Source organism: Hippoglossus stenolepis, chromosome 19 (assembly GCF_022539355.2).
Source record: "Hippoglossus stenolepis isolate QCI-W04-F060 chromosome 19, HSTE1.2, whole genome shotgun sequence".
In the NCBI taxonomy this organism is placed as follows: domain Eukaryota; kingdom Metazoa; phylum Chordata; class Actinopteri; order Pleuronectiformes; family Pleuronectidae; genus Hippoglossus; species Hippoglossus stenolepis.
The window spans coordinates 14,143,327-14,159,792 of record NC_061501.1 but is presented as its reverse complement, the minus strand read 5'-3'; the positions used below and the strand labels follow the sequence as shown (position 1 = coordinate 14,159,792).

The 16,466-nt window shown below is 42.1% G+C and overlaps 1 protein-coding gene across 1 annotated transcript in view; it reads right to left on the bottom strand.

The window, feature by feature from the left end:
- Window positions 1-12,392: 12,392 nt before the first annotated feature.
- Window positions 12,393-16,466, bottom strand: part of ptprn2 (protein tyrosine phosphatase receptor type N2) — a 125,428-nt gene continuing 121,354 nt past the window's right edge. Inside the window, exons 21-22 of the mRNA XM_035142956.2 lie at window positions 15,729-15,802; window positions 12,393-13,816 (exon numbers count right to left, since the gene is read on the bottom strand). Coding sequence (XP_034998847.1) covers window positions 13,745-13,816; window positions 15,729-15,802 — 146 coding nt within the window. The 3' untranslated portion in view covers window positions 12,393-13,744. The remainder of the gene's footprint in view (window positions 13,817-15,728; window positions 15,803-16,466) is intronic.

The window sequence follows — 16,466 nt, the reverse complement described above, 5'->3', positions numbered from 1 at the left end:
TGGTTCCGAGTGTCTCATTGTGTCGGGACCTTTTACATCCACAAAAAAGAGAAACGGAAAAAAGCATCGCAAGTCTCCTTGAATGTAGAAATGTTGATTAGAGCAGCTTTTTTATCAAACTGCTTCCTAACCTCAGCATCAACAGCATATTTGACATCATTTAAACACAAGCGAGGCCTTTGAACAAATGCACAAACACCCGAGCGTCACCGCCAAGTCTTAATCAACAGAATTTCTTCTTTGTGACGTTGCCAAGTCACCTGAGCTGCAGCGCCTCCCTCCCACTGTATGTGTCTCTCACCAGCTGCTCTCCTGCAGCCGCGGTAATTGAACAGAGGCAGCAACAAAATACCCTGGATTTTCCCGTCACAAGGGCCGAGCTCTGGAAGGAGCAGTATTCTTAGATTATTCTGAATCAGCCTGCAGTGTTTTGTATTATTCATGTGGCAGAACGCGTGCACATGACCCAGCAGCTCATTTGGCCCTTGTTCCCATGCAGCCGGTAGTCTCCAAGGGTTTAATTAAACAGTGTCAAGGCAGTGGCCCATCTCCCTCCGTTGCCTTCCTTTTTTTTTAATGCCTCCTCCTTCCAAAGTCATTACACAACAGTTTCTCACTGGGTTTAAAAAAAGGAAAATGGCGAAATCCTGCGATTGACTTCCACTCTGAGGACGTCTGCCTCCCGAGGAGCCGAGTGCAGAGCGACAGACGTCAGCCACCATCTGTCACCTTTAAAAGAAGAAACAACCACCTCCTCCTGAAGTGTATCGATGATGTTCAGAGTAATTATCTACAAGTGAGAGGAGAGAAACACACAGTGTGTGACAGGTTAGATAGACAGATAGATAGATAGATAGATAGATAGATAGATAGATAGATAGATAGATAGATAGATAGATAGATAGAGAGATAGAGAGATAGAGAGATAGATAGATAGATAGAGAGATAGATAGACAGATAGATAGATAAGAGATAGAGAGATAGAGAGATAGATAGAGAGATAGAGAGATAGATAGAGAGATAGAGATAGATAGATAGATAGAGATAGATAGAGAGATAGAGAGATAGAGAGATAGATAGAGAGATAGAGAGAGAGATAGAGAGAGAGATAGATAGATTCATACATTTATAAATGCTTTTCGTCTTGTTTATTGTTTAAAACATGTGAAAGGAAGGAAGTTTGATGGTAAAATAAATAGATGGATGGAAAAATTGAAAGATGGAAGGAATGATGGATGGATAGATAGATAGATAGATTCATACATTTATAAATGCTTTTCGTCTTGTTTATTGTTTAAAACATGTGTTGTACTAATATTGTTATGAATTATCACTGCATGTTATGTTACATGAAACGTTGTAATCTGCCGTGTCACAAGTTGCATCATCACTCTTTTGATAATATCCTGCAAAAAGCATATAAGTGTGTGTTGTTCAGCTGAATCAGCACAGACGCCTTTTTATTGTTGCTATAACAAAAAAACTACAGCAGCCGCTCGTACAGGAGGTCACGACCGCGTCGAATGTATAGTGCTGTTGAAATTAATAAACGTAATTGCGTTCATAGCAAACCCTGATTGGATTAAATCAACATGAAACAGAACAAGACCTGAAACACAGATGCTTTCCCCCCCCCCCTCTATACCAGAAGCAGCAGCAGCAGCAGCTAATTGGTTTGTTGCAGAAATTGCTCATAAATCCCTCGTATGTCAAACAAGCTTTGAACAGTCGTCACCGCCGAGGCAATTTGTTCCTCATCCGCTCATCAGAGGGCTTTTGTTGTGCTCAAGGACTTTAAAACAGGGCCGGGGTCAAAGGAGCTCCACGCAAGAAGATTTAAAAAAAAAAAAAACAGTTTTGCAGAATGGTTTGGTGACCGGACGGCCCTGAAAGGAGCTGGAGACAGGACGTGGAAATAAAAAGCCACCTGGGCGAGCTTTATTTTGGAACAGCTGTCAGACAGGGATTGAGGTGGAGCTAAATTGGAGTGAGATTAGTTTTTTCTCAGACAATTAGGGAGGAGGAAGCCTTGTGGCAAGTGTCCTTTAAGGAGAGCAGAGATCCACACCTCTGCCTACACAACAATCATCCACACAGAACTACAACAGGATGCTTCCTCAAAAAGGTGAAACAATGTTTAACATAATGGTGGAGACACGTGGGCGGTTTCTTCTTCTTTCTTTGACTCTCGTCCAAGTGAAACATAATAAATCTCCAAATTCTGCCGTGATTGATTCTTCGTGCCTCGTTTGTGTGTCTGCCTGCGCTGCTTATTATTGCATTAGAGGCTCTAATGCTGCTTTGTCTTGGGAATAGAGGAAGGATTTACGAGTCTAAACAAAAGCCTGAAGTTTTGTGATTGAGTACGAGTTGGATCACGAGCACAATAACTACAAATCCAGTTTGGTTGGAAAAAGGACAGTTTGGAGAAGTGCAGCGTGCCAAACAGCCAGTGGGAAGCGTTACAGCGAAACTACAGCGAGTGAAGTTCGTGTCTGACTCAGGTGGCAGTTCTGTGACGGCGATGTGAAGCTGTCTGGGCCGTCTGAGTGTCACGTAATCCTGGGATAGAGGAGCTCAGTGCTGGAGCAGCATGTGTAGTGTGAACTCTAAACGGGTGAAAAGCCCCGAGGAGACACAGAGGAGAAGTTTGGATGAACTCGTACAAGCATACTCTCAAAAAGCAATTCAGAAACATGATATCTGTTTTGAAACTGGACTAAGAGCGGCCGTGACTGGGGCTCTAACGCAGTGACCACATGATCACTGGGGGGAAAATAGACCAGTGCTTTTACAGGTCTAATTTCTGAAGGAAAACATCATCATCTACCCTTTAATTGTCTGCAGCCGATGAGTTAAGCTACGTGTGAGGGCGGCCAAACAACTGGATTTAATGATGGACGACATCATCTTGATCACCCCCTGGTGGCTGGCTGTAGTACAGGTCATAAACCCGGCCTCCTCCATGTTATGCTCGCTGCACCCAAGAGGAATTTCAATTTTTAAGTTTCGGATAAAAAACATCAAACATGTTTGATATTTTCGAATTGATATTTGGGAGGCTCCATTAAAATGATGTCTGTAAACCCGTCACACCTCAGGATCATATGGCCAAATATACTCCTCAGATCAGGCTCCTCGAGATCAATGAATAGGTTTGGTTTTTAGTAATTTGTCAGGAACGACAGCTCCGACTGACTCACTGTGATTGGTCGGGTGTGTTTATCAGTCGGCCCTCAACACACAATCACTACTGTGCAGACTCTGGCTGCTGTTCATTGGTATTCAGGGTATTTGGGTTTTATTTGTCTACAGTGATGGACTTCAAATCAGTCAATCTTTAAAAAATAATCAGGATTCATCCTCTGCGGATCATGAATGTCTATATGAACATTTTAATGGCACTCCATCCAGTAGTTGAGATATATAGTCCGGCACCTGATCTCTATCAGCTTTCTTATTTTCTTCTTTCTTATTTTCTGCAAATCTCCTCCAGTCCATCTTGGATGTTTCTCCCCTCCTGTTTCCCCAGAGGCTCCGCGATAGCATCTGTGTGGTGATGACATTGTTCGGTCTTCTCCTCATGTGTGACCCCTCCGAGTCGTCTCTACCTCCTCTTCTCCTTCTTCAGCTCCGCGTCTTACAGCTCCTGTTTGATGGATTTCCAGAAATATCTCACTCAGGACTCTCAGCAAGCACAGTGCAGCAGCTTCAGATGAAATCAAACAGCCGAGGAGGTACGGAAGAGACCGAAACCGACAATATGTGGATTTATTTTAGTGTTTCCTGAGTTACATATCCTTGGTGCTCAGACGCAGACGCACGCATTCCCACGGAAATGAAAAATAGGCAAATAAGTAATTTCTTGAAAAATCAGATTATTACTCAGTTGTTGATCTAGTGAGAATCTGAGAAAGGTGAATATGGTATTGATCCCAAGTATCTGCAGTTTATCCTAATGAAGCAAACCAGTGGAGTAACTTTAAAGTCCTTTAAAGATTAAAGCAGTTTCCTGTTCAGGCAGATTGTGGCGGCAAAAGTTCATAAGAGAAGTCTTCAGTGATTCTGGGTTAAGTGGTTGGTGTCTAGATCGTACGGCTATTTGGCAAAATGCACTAAGGCGGCTTTAATTTTTTTTAAGTCAAGAGGAAAATAAAAAGTGTTTCAAGTGCGTTTGTATATTTTGAGCAACAACTGTACAGATGCCGTCACTCTCTGTGTGTAGAGTTCCTCTCTTTCTGGTTTGTGCTGCGGAGATGAGACCCGCTCAGTAAACTCCACAGCACAAAGAGCGAGCATCACTCCAAAGTGGTGAAAACACAACGAGCGTGCAGTATTATCACAGTGAATAGAATCAGACCAGCACTGAGAAATATCCCTTTGAAGAGAAGATCAGGCCTATCTGACATCAGATGACGGTCGAAGCGCCCTGAGACTAATGATGAATGATGACAGAACGAAGCAGGTGAACAAACGTCCCACACTCCTGCGTCAGTTACATGTGAGAGGAGGACGCTGTAAATCAACGCTGTCATCATTATGTCGTACGTAGGCTGCGGCTGCCAAGACGTCTACAACCAAGAAATGTCTTGAGTTGAGAAAAAGTGAGAAATGTAGACGCTAATCGTGAATTTATTATCGTCGGTTAAGAGTAAATGAGCTACAGTGTCTGACCCACACGTTTTCAAAGCGAAGAAATGGATTCATCTATCAGTCTGAATAAGTTTTAAGTATTAAGTTTATGCTCATATTCCCCACTATATTATAAAAGTGCTCAAGATCTGGTCAAAATAAGAGGAACAGTCAGCTCAGATCTTCACGTGGAAACAAATCAATATTTCTTTGAGTGTAAGTGTATCCTCTGTAAGTGTGTCTGTTGTGCCTGTGTTATGTCAGTGATATGTTAATAATAACCATGCAGCTCACAACAAGCACAGAGAAAAATTAACCCATATACAGACTGTGGACTAATCAATATCAATATTTGTCCACTTTATCCCATTATTTGCCACTTTGGTTTATATCAGGGAGTGAGGTTGTGTTATTTCTACATGAATTATGAATCAATACAATTGTGTGTGTGTGTGTGTGTGTGTGTGTGTGTGTGTGTGTGTGTGTGTGTGTGTGTGTGTGTGTGTGTGTGTGTGAGTGTGTGTTCACAGTATATGCCATAGGTTTTATTGTCAGATTTGTATACATGGGTCCAGAGATTTTGTTTTATAGGCCTACTACTAATTCGAAAAAGCAAATATGCATAATATAAAATACAATACTATAATAACTGAAACATATATGTATAAAAACAGACAGTATTTTACTTTTTAAAATTTTATTTACACACATTTACTGCCTTTTATAACCGGGATATGATGAAAGTTTTGCCTTTATGTAGATTTAAATATTTTAAAAATGACCAAAAATAATATGATATACTAGTAGGAAATAGAAAAAGATGAACCTCTTCCATCAGAAAATCCTCCCATTCATAAAAAAAGGACAGAGATGAATATGAATATTTACACACTACACACATGAGAAGGGATAAAGACTCGTTAATCACCAGAGTTCAGAGCCCCAGTCTGACCAGAAGCACGAGGAAACACATCATCACGCTCTGCGCCCGTCCTCCCTGTTTATTGGCTAAATTTTCATCAGGCTTCAAAGTTTCCGATTGGCTGCCGTGGCGGCGGAGAGTTGTTGCTGTTGCTAGGATCCTGTTGCTAGGACGGTTGCCATCTCGGAGGCTCAGCAGGAAACATGTAATGAATCATGGATGGTTGATTTTTCTCTAAGCACCCTAATCTGGGATGCAGATGAGCCCGGAGCGCGCCCACCCCCGTCCCCACCCTCCTCCTCCCAAATGCATTACCCCCCACCACCACCACCACCACCACCTCTGGATGGTTCATTAAAAAAAAAAGAAGTTTGGAATTGGGGAGGCTGGTATTTCAAATGGTCCTGAGGGGCGGGGGGGGGATACTGATGTCAATTCTCATGCAAAAACAGGGAGGTCAAAGGTCATTATCTGTTATTTGTTGAAGGAGCAGCAGAAGGGAGAGTGTGGACGACCCCTCCTGACCCCCCGAGACTATTCTTAATGGTGTGACTTCTGAATGTCGGACAGGCTCCCACCTCCTGAAAGCAGCTGGACGATAATTAATCAATCCATCAAATCAGTCAGATTTTATTTGTACAGACGATATTAACACAATACAATTTGAAAAAAATGTAGAAACCTCAGAGAGAGCTTCAAGTGAGGGACAGAAGTGCAGTAGATAAACACATCAACAAATAACTATGTTTACATTCATGAGAGAAGACAGTGTAAATTGATACATTTCCGAATATGTGGATAAATGTATCAATGTTTTGAGTATTTTTACAAAAGAAAAAGTCTGACAGAGATGAAGAGGACATTTGTAAAGAGGTATTTATAATATATATCGAAGCAGTAATCCACCATCAGATCCACAATTCAAACCAGAGTTCACAAAACACAACTTCAGAACACTTGAGATAAACTTGACAATTCTACTTGCACTCAGAAAATGAGAAATAAGAAGTTAACAGGCTTCCGGGGCGACTACCCACCGATATAGAAAAGTGTGATTTTATTTTCTGCTGCACTTGAAAGCGTTTAACTGAGGAGACTCTTCACGCAACGGCCATTATCACACATGCTACAGTATGTTTTGCTTTTGAAAGCAATGAAAGAAGCCTCATTAGGATTCACAAAAGGTCATCCATCCTGGTGAAAATGCGCCACTGTGACTTAACAATCGCTGTGGGCAATTTTAATATCCCGCTATTATACCGTGCAGAGGGGGTACGCGGGCCGGTGTTTAGCGGAGAACACTGGGAGGGCATCTCAACCCCCAGTTGAACCATAGTGTGCGTGACTTATTTATCCCCGTCCTGTAAAAAAAGACTGCAGCTGCCTCGTATAAAGTGGCAAACAGTTAAACTACTCATACGAATCACTTCTCGTATGGACGCTGAACATTAGCCACAGAGGGTGAGACAGTGTAAAAAGTGGTAATTACAGCGGGTGACAGACAATATGGGCGCGCTGCTTTAATGGCGACGGAACCGAGCAGCAGCGGTGACTCTGCTGTGTGGAAACATCTCTGTGGGTTTTCCTCCCCACTGGGGCCAGACCTTCTTTAACGTTGTTATACATCCAAGCTAAAATCATTTGAGTGCTTTTTGTGATTTGTGTTTTTATTATTTCACATTTTTCGTCAGCAGCGTTTGGTTCAGACAGACACTCCTAATCTCGACGGGGCATCCTGGTTAAACAATGACTTATACATACAAAAACAATATCACACTCCTCTGTATTTCCATCCTCGGCCCTTTAATTAACCCCTTCCCTTCATGCTAAAGTGCATCCCTTGACAGTCGTGCTCTCCAGACTCTCTCCTCCTCCCCTCTGCCCTCGCCTTTCCTCTCGGCGCGTCACTAAACAGATCCTTTAGAATCTAGTTGTATACGTGATGCTAATACCTCCTGACACATTTGTTCACCGACTCTTTATCATTAATAATTATGCAAAAGAGGCGCGTTCTCAGCCGAGCAAAAGAAAGCAATCTTGGTATGCAAATGGCTGAGGTCCCGGCGGAGTGTGGCGATTAGATGCGTGTTGATAAACTCACTTATGATGAGTGACAGTGAGCAGGATTGAAGTCGCGCTGGTCAGCACGGCCCGCAGACAATGATGAAAACACTGCCGTCCAAATGCCAGGGTATCCCCAGAAGCATGATGGGACAGGGATGAAACGGTGTAAAATGTCACCGCGGCTGCTGCGCGCCCATTAATAACCAGAGAGAAGGAAGCGAGGGGGTAATGAGAGGAGATTTGCTCCTTGATTGAAGGCTTTTCCTTTTTCTGCTCAGCCAGATGTCGGCCCTCGCTGCGACTTTACACCTTCTGCTGTTCGCATCCCAGAACCTCTTCAACTAGCAACTGGACCGGAAATACGACAGCTGACTTTACATGTGAGCCGAAAAGCTCCACACATCCTTCTCTAACTTTGTGAGTTCTTAATAACATACGGCTCAATTCTTAGAAACCACTTTCAGTCAACCTGATCTACTTATTAGGTTGCACCAAAGACATACAAGCATTCGACCAATCACTGTCTCAGCTGTCAATCATGATGTTTTCTCCCCACTAAAAATAAACTGACACCAGTGTGATAAAAACGGACTAAAATGACAGAAAACATTTATTTGACGTCCATGTCTTATTGACTAACACGGAGGAGGCTGACGACCTATACTGCAGCCAGCCACCAGAGGGCGATCAAGATGATTTGGCTTCACTTTTGGGAGCCGTCATGTCGTCCATCTGTATTTACAGTCCATGGATTGTACAGTTGCAATTTAAGAAAGTTCTCAGCCAGTAAAACTTTTGTTGCTGGAAAGATCTGGAGCAATGTGCAAAAAGAGCAATGGATCAAATGAGAAATCACTCATATTACATATTACATTTATTATATATTAAACTGACGATCTTTTGTAAATGCTTATGTTACTTTGCTACAGTCAGATATGAAAATGTGAAGAAACTGATTAAACAGTTTTGGGCTCTGGGCTCAGCAGTTTGTGGAAAAACAAGAAGAAACAAGCTCTTGTTGTTATTTATTCCAATGGGAGCTCTGATGTTGTGCTGTGTTAAGACGCTGTAAAATCACATCAGTTTTTTATCTTGTGTGTTGTGTGTAGTCACACATCACGTTGGATCTGACTTCCATGTTCAGATTTAATAAAACGTGCATCAAGCTAAGTTTTTGTGACAACATGGTGGGAGCCCGCGTTTCAAACCTCAAACCACAGCAGAGGCACGAGGACGAGGAAACTATTCAGGCGAGATCAATTTTCTCAGGATCAGCATTTTGATGAACACAGACAGAAGAAGAGGAAAAGAGACACTAGCCCGCGAGTGCCAAGTTAAAAAGCCTGTTTGTTTCTTGAGGAGATCAAAGGTACGGAGGCCTTGGACAGACATGAGAGACACAGCCTCTGCAATCTGCTCTCCATTCACTCCCAACAACACCAGCAAAGAAAAACAAGGCTTTTCTCTTTGGGAAATCCTGGAAACCGTCCCAGGCAGTTTTTCCAACAAGCAAACACTCTGGGATCTCCCAGCCCTCTCCACGGGGAAATGACATGTTTGTCAGCATGTTGTGCGTTAGCATTGAAAAGTTCAACGATCAGCAGGTGCCTTTCTTGGTTTCTCTTCGAGTGCCAAAGCACTAAAGCACCTCTCGAACCTGGATCCAAAAACTGGACGTGAGGAGAACGGTTAAGCAGCTACTTTATTTTGTTTTAATGGACTCGCCAATTATTCTTTGAAGCAAACAAGTAGATCTGATTAAAGCTACAGTCAAGTGCACTCACACAATCCAGCATGACATGATTTTATAATGAACATTAATTATACTTGTTGAGTTATCCACAATATATGAAAGGGATATTTCACCCATGAGGCTATTAGAGGAAAAATGTATATCAGCTCAAGTCCAAACTGAATCCACTGAAGTTTGAAGAGAGGAGTTCAACAACTTCTTTGTTCTACCTCTTAGATAGATGGAAAGTTTGCCTTTGTACTTTTACCACTAGCCTCACTTTTAGATATCTGTTTGTGTTTAGACTTCTCCGCTATGGCAATAGGTTAATGCTAAGCTAACTAGCTGCTGGCTCCAGCTTCATATTGGACATTCACATGCAAGGTATAAGGTATTAAATATAATCTCTGTTTACTAAACACAACAGATCTTTATTAATCCACATCCCCCTGGTAGCTGCAGCCTGGGCTACGAGATCTCCGCAGACGAGCTACTGGCTTGACTTAAGAAGCATCTCCTTTACAAGACTTGCATGAATGTACGAGTGCGTCGGAAGGACCGCGAGCCAACAGTGATTACAATGAACCACAGGGAGATCATCAGAGAGTGGGCAGGAGCTGTAAGACTCACTGAGGTCTGGGGCTGAAAAGGCCCACTCAACGTTCTTGGCGGCACGAAGGGCCCCTGTGAGGGACCTGCACTGTGTTCGCTTTAATCTGCTTGTTTCATGATTCATCGGCTTTGAGACGGCTTTCACATCACAACTCTCTCTCTCATCAGGTGTTTTTCATTTCACGCTTGTGACTTTTAACTTTTGTGTCGCTCCCACTTTTCCCCCTGATTTTTCCCAATTTGGTCGTAGAGATTTGGTCTCGGCGACGCCAGGCGGGGGTTTTGTTTGTCGTGTTTTCTGGTGGCATCATGATTACAACGTGGCATTTGGCTCCTTTTGCAGTCATTTATATCCCTGTGATACGCCTGCGCTCGTTAGCAACACTGAGATATGCTGATTTTGACGGATCTCGCTCGAGAGACTTATCTGAGCTTAAGCAGTAATTTAGAAATCCCTAAATTAAAAATCACTTTGAGTTAAACCAAGCATCCAAAAGGAGGCAATACACAGTATCTAATTTTGTGACTTTCTCAGAATGCATTAATCCTCCCAAATGGGAGCTGACAGGATATCACGTGGTATTGTAGCGCACCAGATACCTCAGGAAGCAATTACCATGAATACATTTTCTAATAAACTTGTACCCATCAGATGATAAGCAATTAAACATGCGTAATTATAGTTTCCATACAGTCATTTCTAAGCTGATTAGGTTTGTGTGCTTTACAACCTGAATGGGGGAATATTAATAGGGCTTTGGTTTGGTGTTGCTGGTTAGTGGTGGCAGCTCATCAGTGAATCATATGCAAATGAGAACTCAGGAAGTGCATGAAGCCTCATTCCCGGCTATTAGAACTGTCAGGGGAGGGAGGGGCATGTCAATGGGGCGCGCGCGCACACACACACACACACACACACACACACACACACACACACACACACACACACACACACACACGACTAAGCATTCACAAAAAAATGTTAGGAAATAATATATTCTCTATACATACCATGTGTATTCATGTGTTTGCACCTCTCTGTTCTCTGGTAGTAGAATCATTTTTATACTTTCTCTCAAATCCATCAAATGTTTATTTCTTCTTCTGTTACAGCATCTTACATTTTTTACTGATAACCAAAAATATCTCTGGTTGAAGCAAATACACCGTAGGCTGCCATACGGATGTTTTCAGTTTAATTACAATATTCATTTTGGTCCCATTTTCTAATATGGTCATGTCCATAGTTAAGATTATTAATGATTAATAAATAATTCATTTATCTATTATAGATCAGCCATTAATAGCACTTTTTTTTTATTAATAGGAAAAAACCTTGGGCGTCCAGGTGGTGAAAAACCTTTTAATCATTCTTCTCACCTGCTGAATAATAATGTGCAATTATACACTTCAGCATTTATTAATAACTACGTCTTTCAATAAATTATTATTTATCAACAACTATAAGTCATATGTCATAAATAGAGGCTGATGCATAAATAGATAATAAAGGAAAAGGAAGTTGAACAGTTGTAATAATTTAAAATATGACAAATGACTTGGAAATGTCCTTTTATCTGCATACAACTACATTAGAGTGTGTTGTAAATCATATATACAATTTATGTATGAGGCTTATTAAAGATAAAAAGGGTAAATTAAAGCAAAGTGTTACTGATTATTGTTAGAACCATTTATTAATGACTTCTTCAGGTTTCTAAAAGAAGGCATCAGGCTTGAGGGAGATAAACAGCAGTTTAAGGTAGTTTTGTCACGTAACATATTTTTTATCACATGACTTTCACATGACCATGAAATAAATTAGCTCCATGACGTATACCAATGATTTCCTGGGAAGCATTATCGATATCCAATGTTAAATTCCAGGTGATATTCAAATACTTGGGTATGAATATTTTAAATATCCAAAAAAGCTTAACTTCAAGAAGCTGACATTACTTCAAGTGAGAATGAACCTTTGATCGTCCTGAAACCAGACAAATGCATTAAAAAATAAATGAAAACACACATTTTCTGAGGAGTCATTGCAAACAAGTAAGCTGCCCATCACATCCTTCAGCAAGCACTGATCAAATTGGACTGTGCATCCTCTGGAGCCTCCTCCTCTCCTCTCTCTCTCTCTGTGATATTGCGAGAGGACCTCAGTGGCTGAAATACATGACTGATTTCATTTCGAATCCCAGCCACTCTCTCCACCGACGGAGCCGCTGAACCAAACATTTCATCTGCACAAACCTGCGAGTCTCTCCCAGATAGAAACCCTCAGGGAGCATGATACTGCTTTTCTTTGTGACTTGACTAAGGCTCCCGCTCAATCACACGCCTTTCATTGTGAGGAGCAGCCGCCCCCCCCGCCCTGTTTGTGTGTGAGCGAGCGCGTCACAAATAACATTCAACACCAGACAGCACAGCGGTATAATCTGTTTGGATTTATTATCAATCTGAATGATACTTTTCACACAAAATATATAGTTCTCATTGAGGCTCAGTATATATATATATATATATATATATCTATTTCAGATAGCACTATATAGGGATTCATTGAGTCATTCGTCATCTATACATTGAGGGAATAATCTGTCCTGTTGCACAAAATATCACAATATACCAGTGATGGAGGGGACAAACAAATTCACTCCAATATAAGTTCTGCTTAAATATCATATTCTTTTTTTATCAATATAGGATGACAACATTTCTAAATAGAAGCGATAACTATCTCAGTTATCTAAATTTCACATTTACTATTAACATGAGGATGTGACGAACAATTCATGATGCAAAAATGTAAAATCAACGAGAAAAACAAATAAAAACAGCTGATATGTTGCGATGGTCGTGATCCGTGAGGCTTTTCTACGAGTCAGAGAGTCTGTGGTTCAATGCGAGACGGAGATGTCTGCACCCAAAACACAACAATACACATACACTTTAACATCTATACGTGTGATGCTGAGTATACAGTCGTTGATTCAGATCACAGAGGAGGAGGAAACGTGAGGAGTTTATTTCCAAAGAAACGCCACCAATTCATTAAGGGGGAAACATTCTGTACAGTTACATGATTTTTTTTACAGGCGATAACTTAATTTGCTTTATTATTCTAAAACTTCTTCACTCGAGAGCTGCAAAGATGAGTTGGTTTATTATTTCTTTACCAGGCTCTCAAATATGACAATTTTGCGTTTTTTCTTCGTCACATATTTTGAAATACTAGACAGATTGAGGTGAAATGAAGACATTCACGTGGCCTCAGGGACACGGAATATACACTTTTTTAAACATTTCAAAGAGTACAGTTTTTAAATGTCTTTTTCTCTGCATCAGAATCAAAAAAAAGAAAATCATTTGACATCACGTAAACATCTCGTCAGTGGCACTGTTCAGGAACAACATCACAGTTATAGAGGACCGGGGGAAGGTCTCACAGTACGAGTGCTGATCTAAGTTCCTCCATCAAAACAGATCAGACCTCGCCGCCCCCCCCCGGATCACTCAAACGACACAGATCTCAGATCGACAGCCGTACTCTGAGGCGGAATTAGCAAATACGGATCCAGGTGCAATATCTGGCACAACATTCATAGGTATACAGTATATATAGAGGTGAAGAGGAGGCAGCGACAGAGAAGAGAGAAACAGAGCGAGGAGGAGAAGGAAGGGCAGGGAGAGATGTCAGTCTTGAGTGGGCAGAGGAAACCGGTGCTCAGCGAGCGAGAAGAAGGTGAGTGTGTGTGTGTGCGGGGGCGACGATGCCTTCACTGAGGAAGCGCCTTCAGGATGGCATTCACCTCCTCTGCCACGGCTGTCAGCGCAAACTCAAACTGCTCCTGAGGAGGAGGACGAGGAGAAGAAGATGCAGGGAGAGAAAGAAAGAAGGGAGGGAAGGAGAAAGTTTTAGTGTGTGTAATGGCTCAGGAACGACCACCGCAGAATGATTGGCAGCTGCCGCCTCCTCCTCCTCCTCCATCATCTCTCCTGACCCTGCCTGGGATGTGTGCGACCACAGACTGGAGGTGAAGGTGAAGCACTCTCTGAGCTTTCATCTCGCTGTGCACGCGTACCCTGCGCTGCCATTGATCCAGCCAGGTGTGTCTTAAAATGGAGCTTTTGAGTCAAGCTGTCTCTCAGCTCAGTGTGTGTGTGTGTGTATGTGTGTGTGCATGTATTTGCCAATCCGACTCATAGTTTTCCCTGCGGAGAGCAAAAAGGGGCTGATTGATGTTCGCCCCATGGACCTGGTGTTTTTATATCCCTCTCCTCTCCCCAGGCTGCGGGCCAAGGGGTCCTCGCACACAGAAATGGTACGTAGGAGTTTGGAGGGAACAGTCTTTAGATGTGTCAACACACAGGCTGCCATAGTCTGGCCTGAGGAGAAGCTAAATCAATACGGAGGAGTCACTGGTGGCTTTCTCTATGCAGTGAAGTGTTTTTCTATTTTTATATGTGTGTTCTGATGTTGCGATGCGGCCAGAAAAACAAGTGCATCCATCTATACCCACAATGCAGTTATATATCTAATCCCAAGTTGGGTTTAAAGTTCTGTGTATTAAAGAGTAAAGAGTAAACATTTTAAGTGAAGTTTGGTGCATGTCTTGCTGTTCATATTCACGCCACTGGGGGGAGATCAATCTCTGCTTGACTGATCAGAGAAGGAGGATGACTGAGGAAGAAGAAAACTGGTCGGACCTGCTTTAATCACTGCATGTTTATGTCAAAAGCAGAAAAAGAAGGGAAAGAAACCTTCTCTTGTTTTTTTGTTTTTTTGCAAGCTCCAAAAATAAAGTGGCAAATGACTGGATGTCCAATCCTTAAAACCCTAATTCTAACATTTCATACCTCATTACAGTCTCATTTCAGTGTAGACGCAGCACGAAGCCACAGAGTGGAATCAACAATATTCCAATATAATTTCACTTTGACATAATGTCAGAAAAGAAAAAGAGGGAGGGAGAGCAGCTTATAAGCCTTCCTGCGTCGAACAGAGGGCGCAGATGTAAACGCAGCTTTAATGAGCCATCTAGGAAACGCTGGCGTCTGTTAGCAAGCAGCCTCCGTAAATATTATCACCCACCGCTGCATGAGGTGTGCCTTTATTATTATTACTATTACTATTATAATTGTTCCCTCCAATAACAAGAGAGGAGGAAAACTTAGACTTCCCACCTGTTATTTGCATGAGTGGGTGAGAGAACACACGTGAAGCTGTTTTCCAAAATGGTGTGAGGTGGAGGGCTCCCTGTGATATAAGCTGTTGAGACTAAAGCGTTCAAGTAGCAGCGTGGGTTTTACAGGAGTGTGAAACACAGGTAACATTTATCAGGATTAAAAGGAAATAAAAGATAAAGAAAAGGAGATTTAAAAAGAGCAAAAAAAAAAGCCTAACGTGGTGGTTTGAGCATCATGTCCTTGATTCAATTATCTTTCCTTTTATGTTTATCTTATTTGTTTATGTGACAGAAATAAGGAAAATCTTCAAATGCATGTATTTCTCCAACAGAAGATCTCTATCAGTTTTAAAGTCTCTGCAATTAAATGTGGACGATGTTGTTCTAATCCTGAAGCAGTTATCCATTACCACATCATTTCCCCTGATCCCGGGCACATGAAGTACACAATCGTCTGTTTGAATGACTGCAGCCCCTCCTCCCTCCCCTCCCTCCCTCCTCCCTCCCTCCCCTCCCTCCCTCCTTTCCTTCCATGCTCCCCCCCACCTCTCCAACTCAAAGCCGGGGACCTTACCTTTGTCTGGACCATGCCAGCTCTCTGGTCTCTCAAGTGCTCCAGGGTAGCGGCAATATCAATCTCTTTAGCACCTGCAACAGACCGAAAATTGGACTGAGTTCAAAGCAGCGGAGTAATCCAGCTCACATCTGTCAATCTCTCTTTATGCCGGGCTCCCTTTGGAACAGTGCAGCGATTGAAAATTATTACATTCATCCCTCGAAAGACTTGGACGAGAGCCACGGACTGTTTCTCGATAAAATATGCAAGAGGATATTTTTGGGGGGTTCTGGGAAATGTGCAATAATGCATTTGAAAAAAAAAACGTGGAGCGCCGCGTTCTCTGTGAGAATCTCGTTGAAGAATCGGTTCAGATTGTGTGCAACTGTAAAGTCTGCTAAGAGCTTTTTGATACATAAATATCTGAGTGTGTCTGAGGATCAACAAACCCTAATTAAAATGATTTAGAGCCCTCGCAGCAGCCACACTGATGATTAACCCGTGCAACAGTTGCTCGCTCTCAGCAGTGATCAGCTGCTGTTGGGTTAAGTCAGCTTTGGCTCATGTGAATCTGGAAATCTTATCCTACTTTCAGATTTATGGATTCTGAGACGAACACGAGAGCTGAACTGAAAAAAATCAACAAAAGGAAAGAGAATAAAATGGAAAGAGAAGGAGAGAGAGGGAGAGAGCGAGACCCTGAACTCTCAAGATGCTTTTGAAACTGAAGCAGAGAAAGGAAGCAAAAGAGATGGA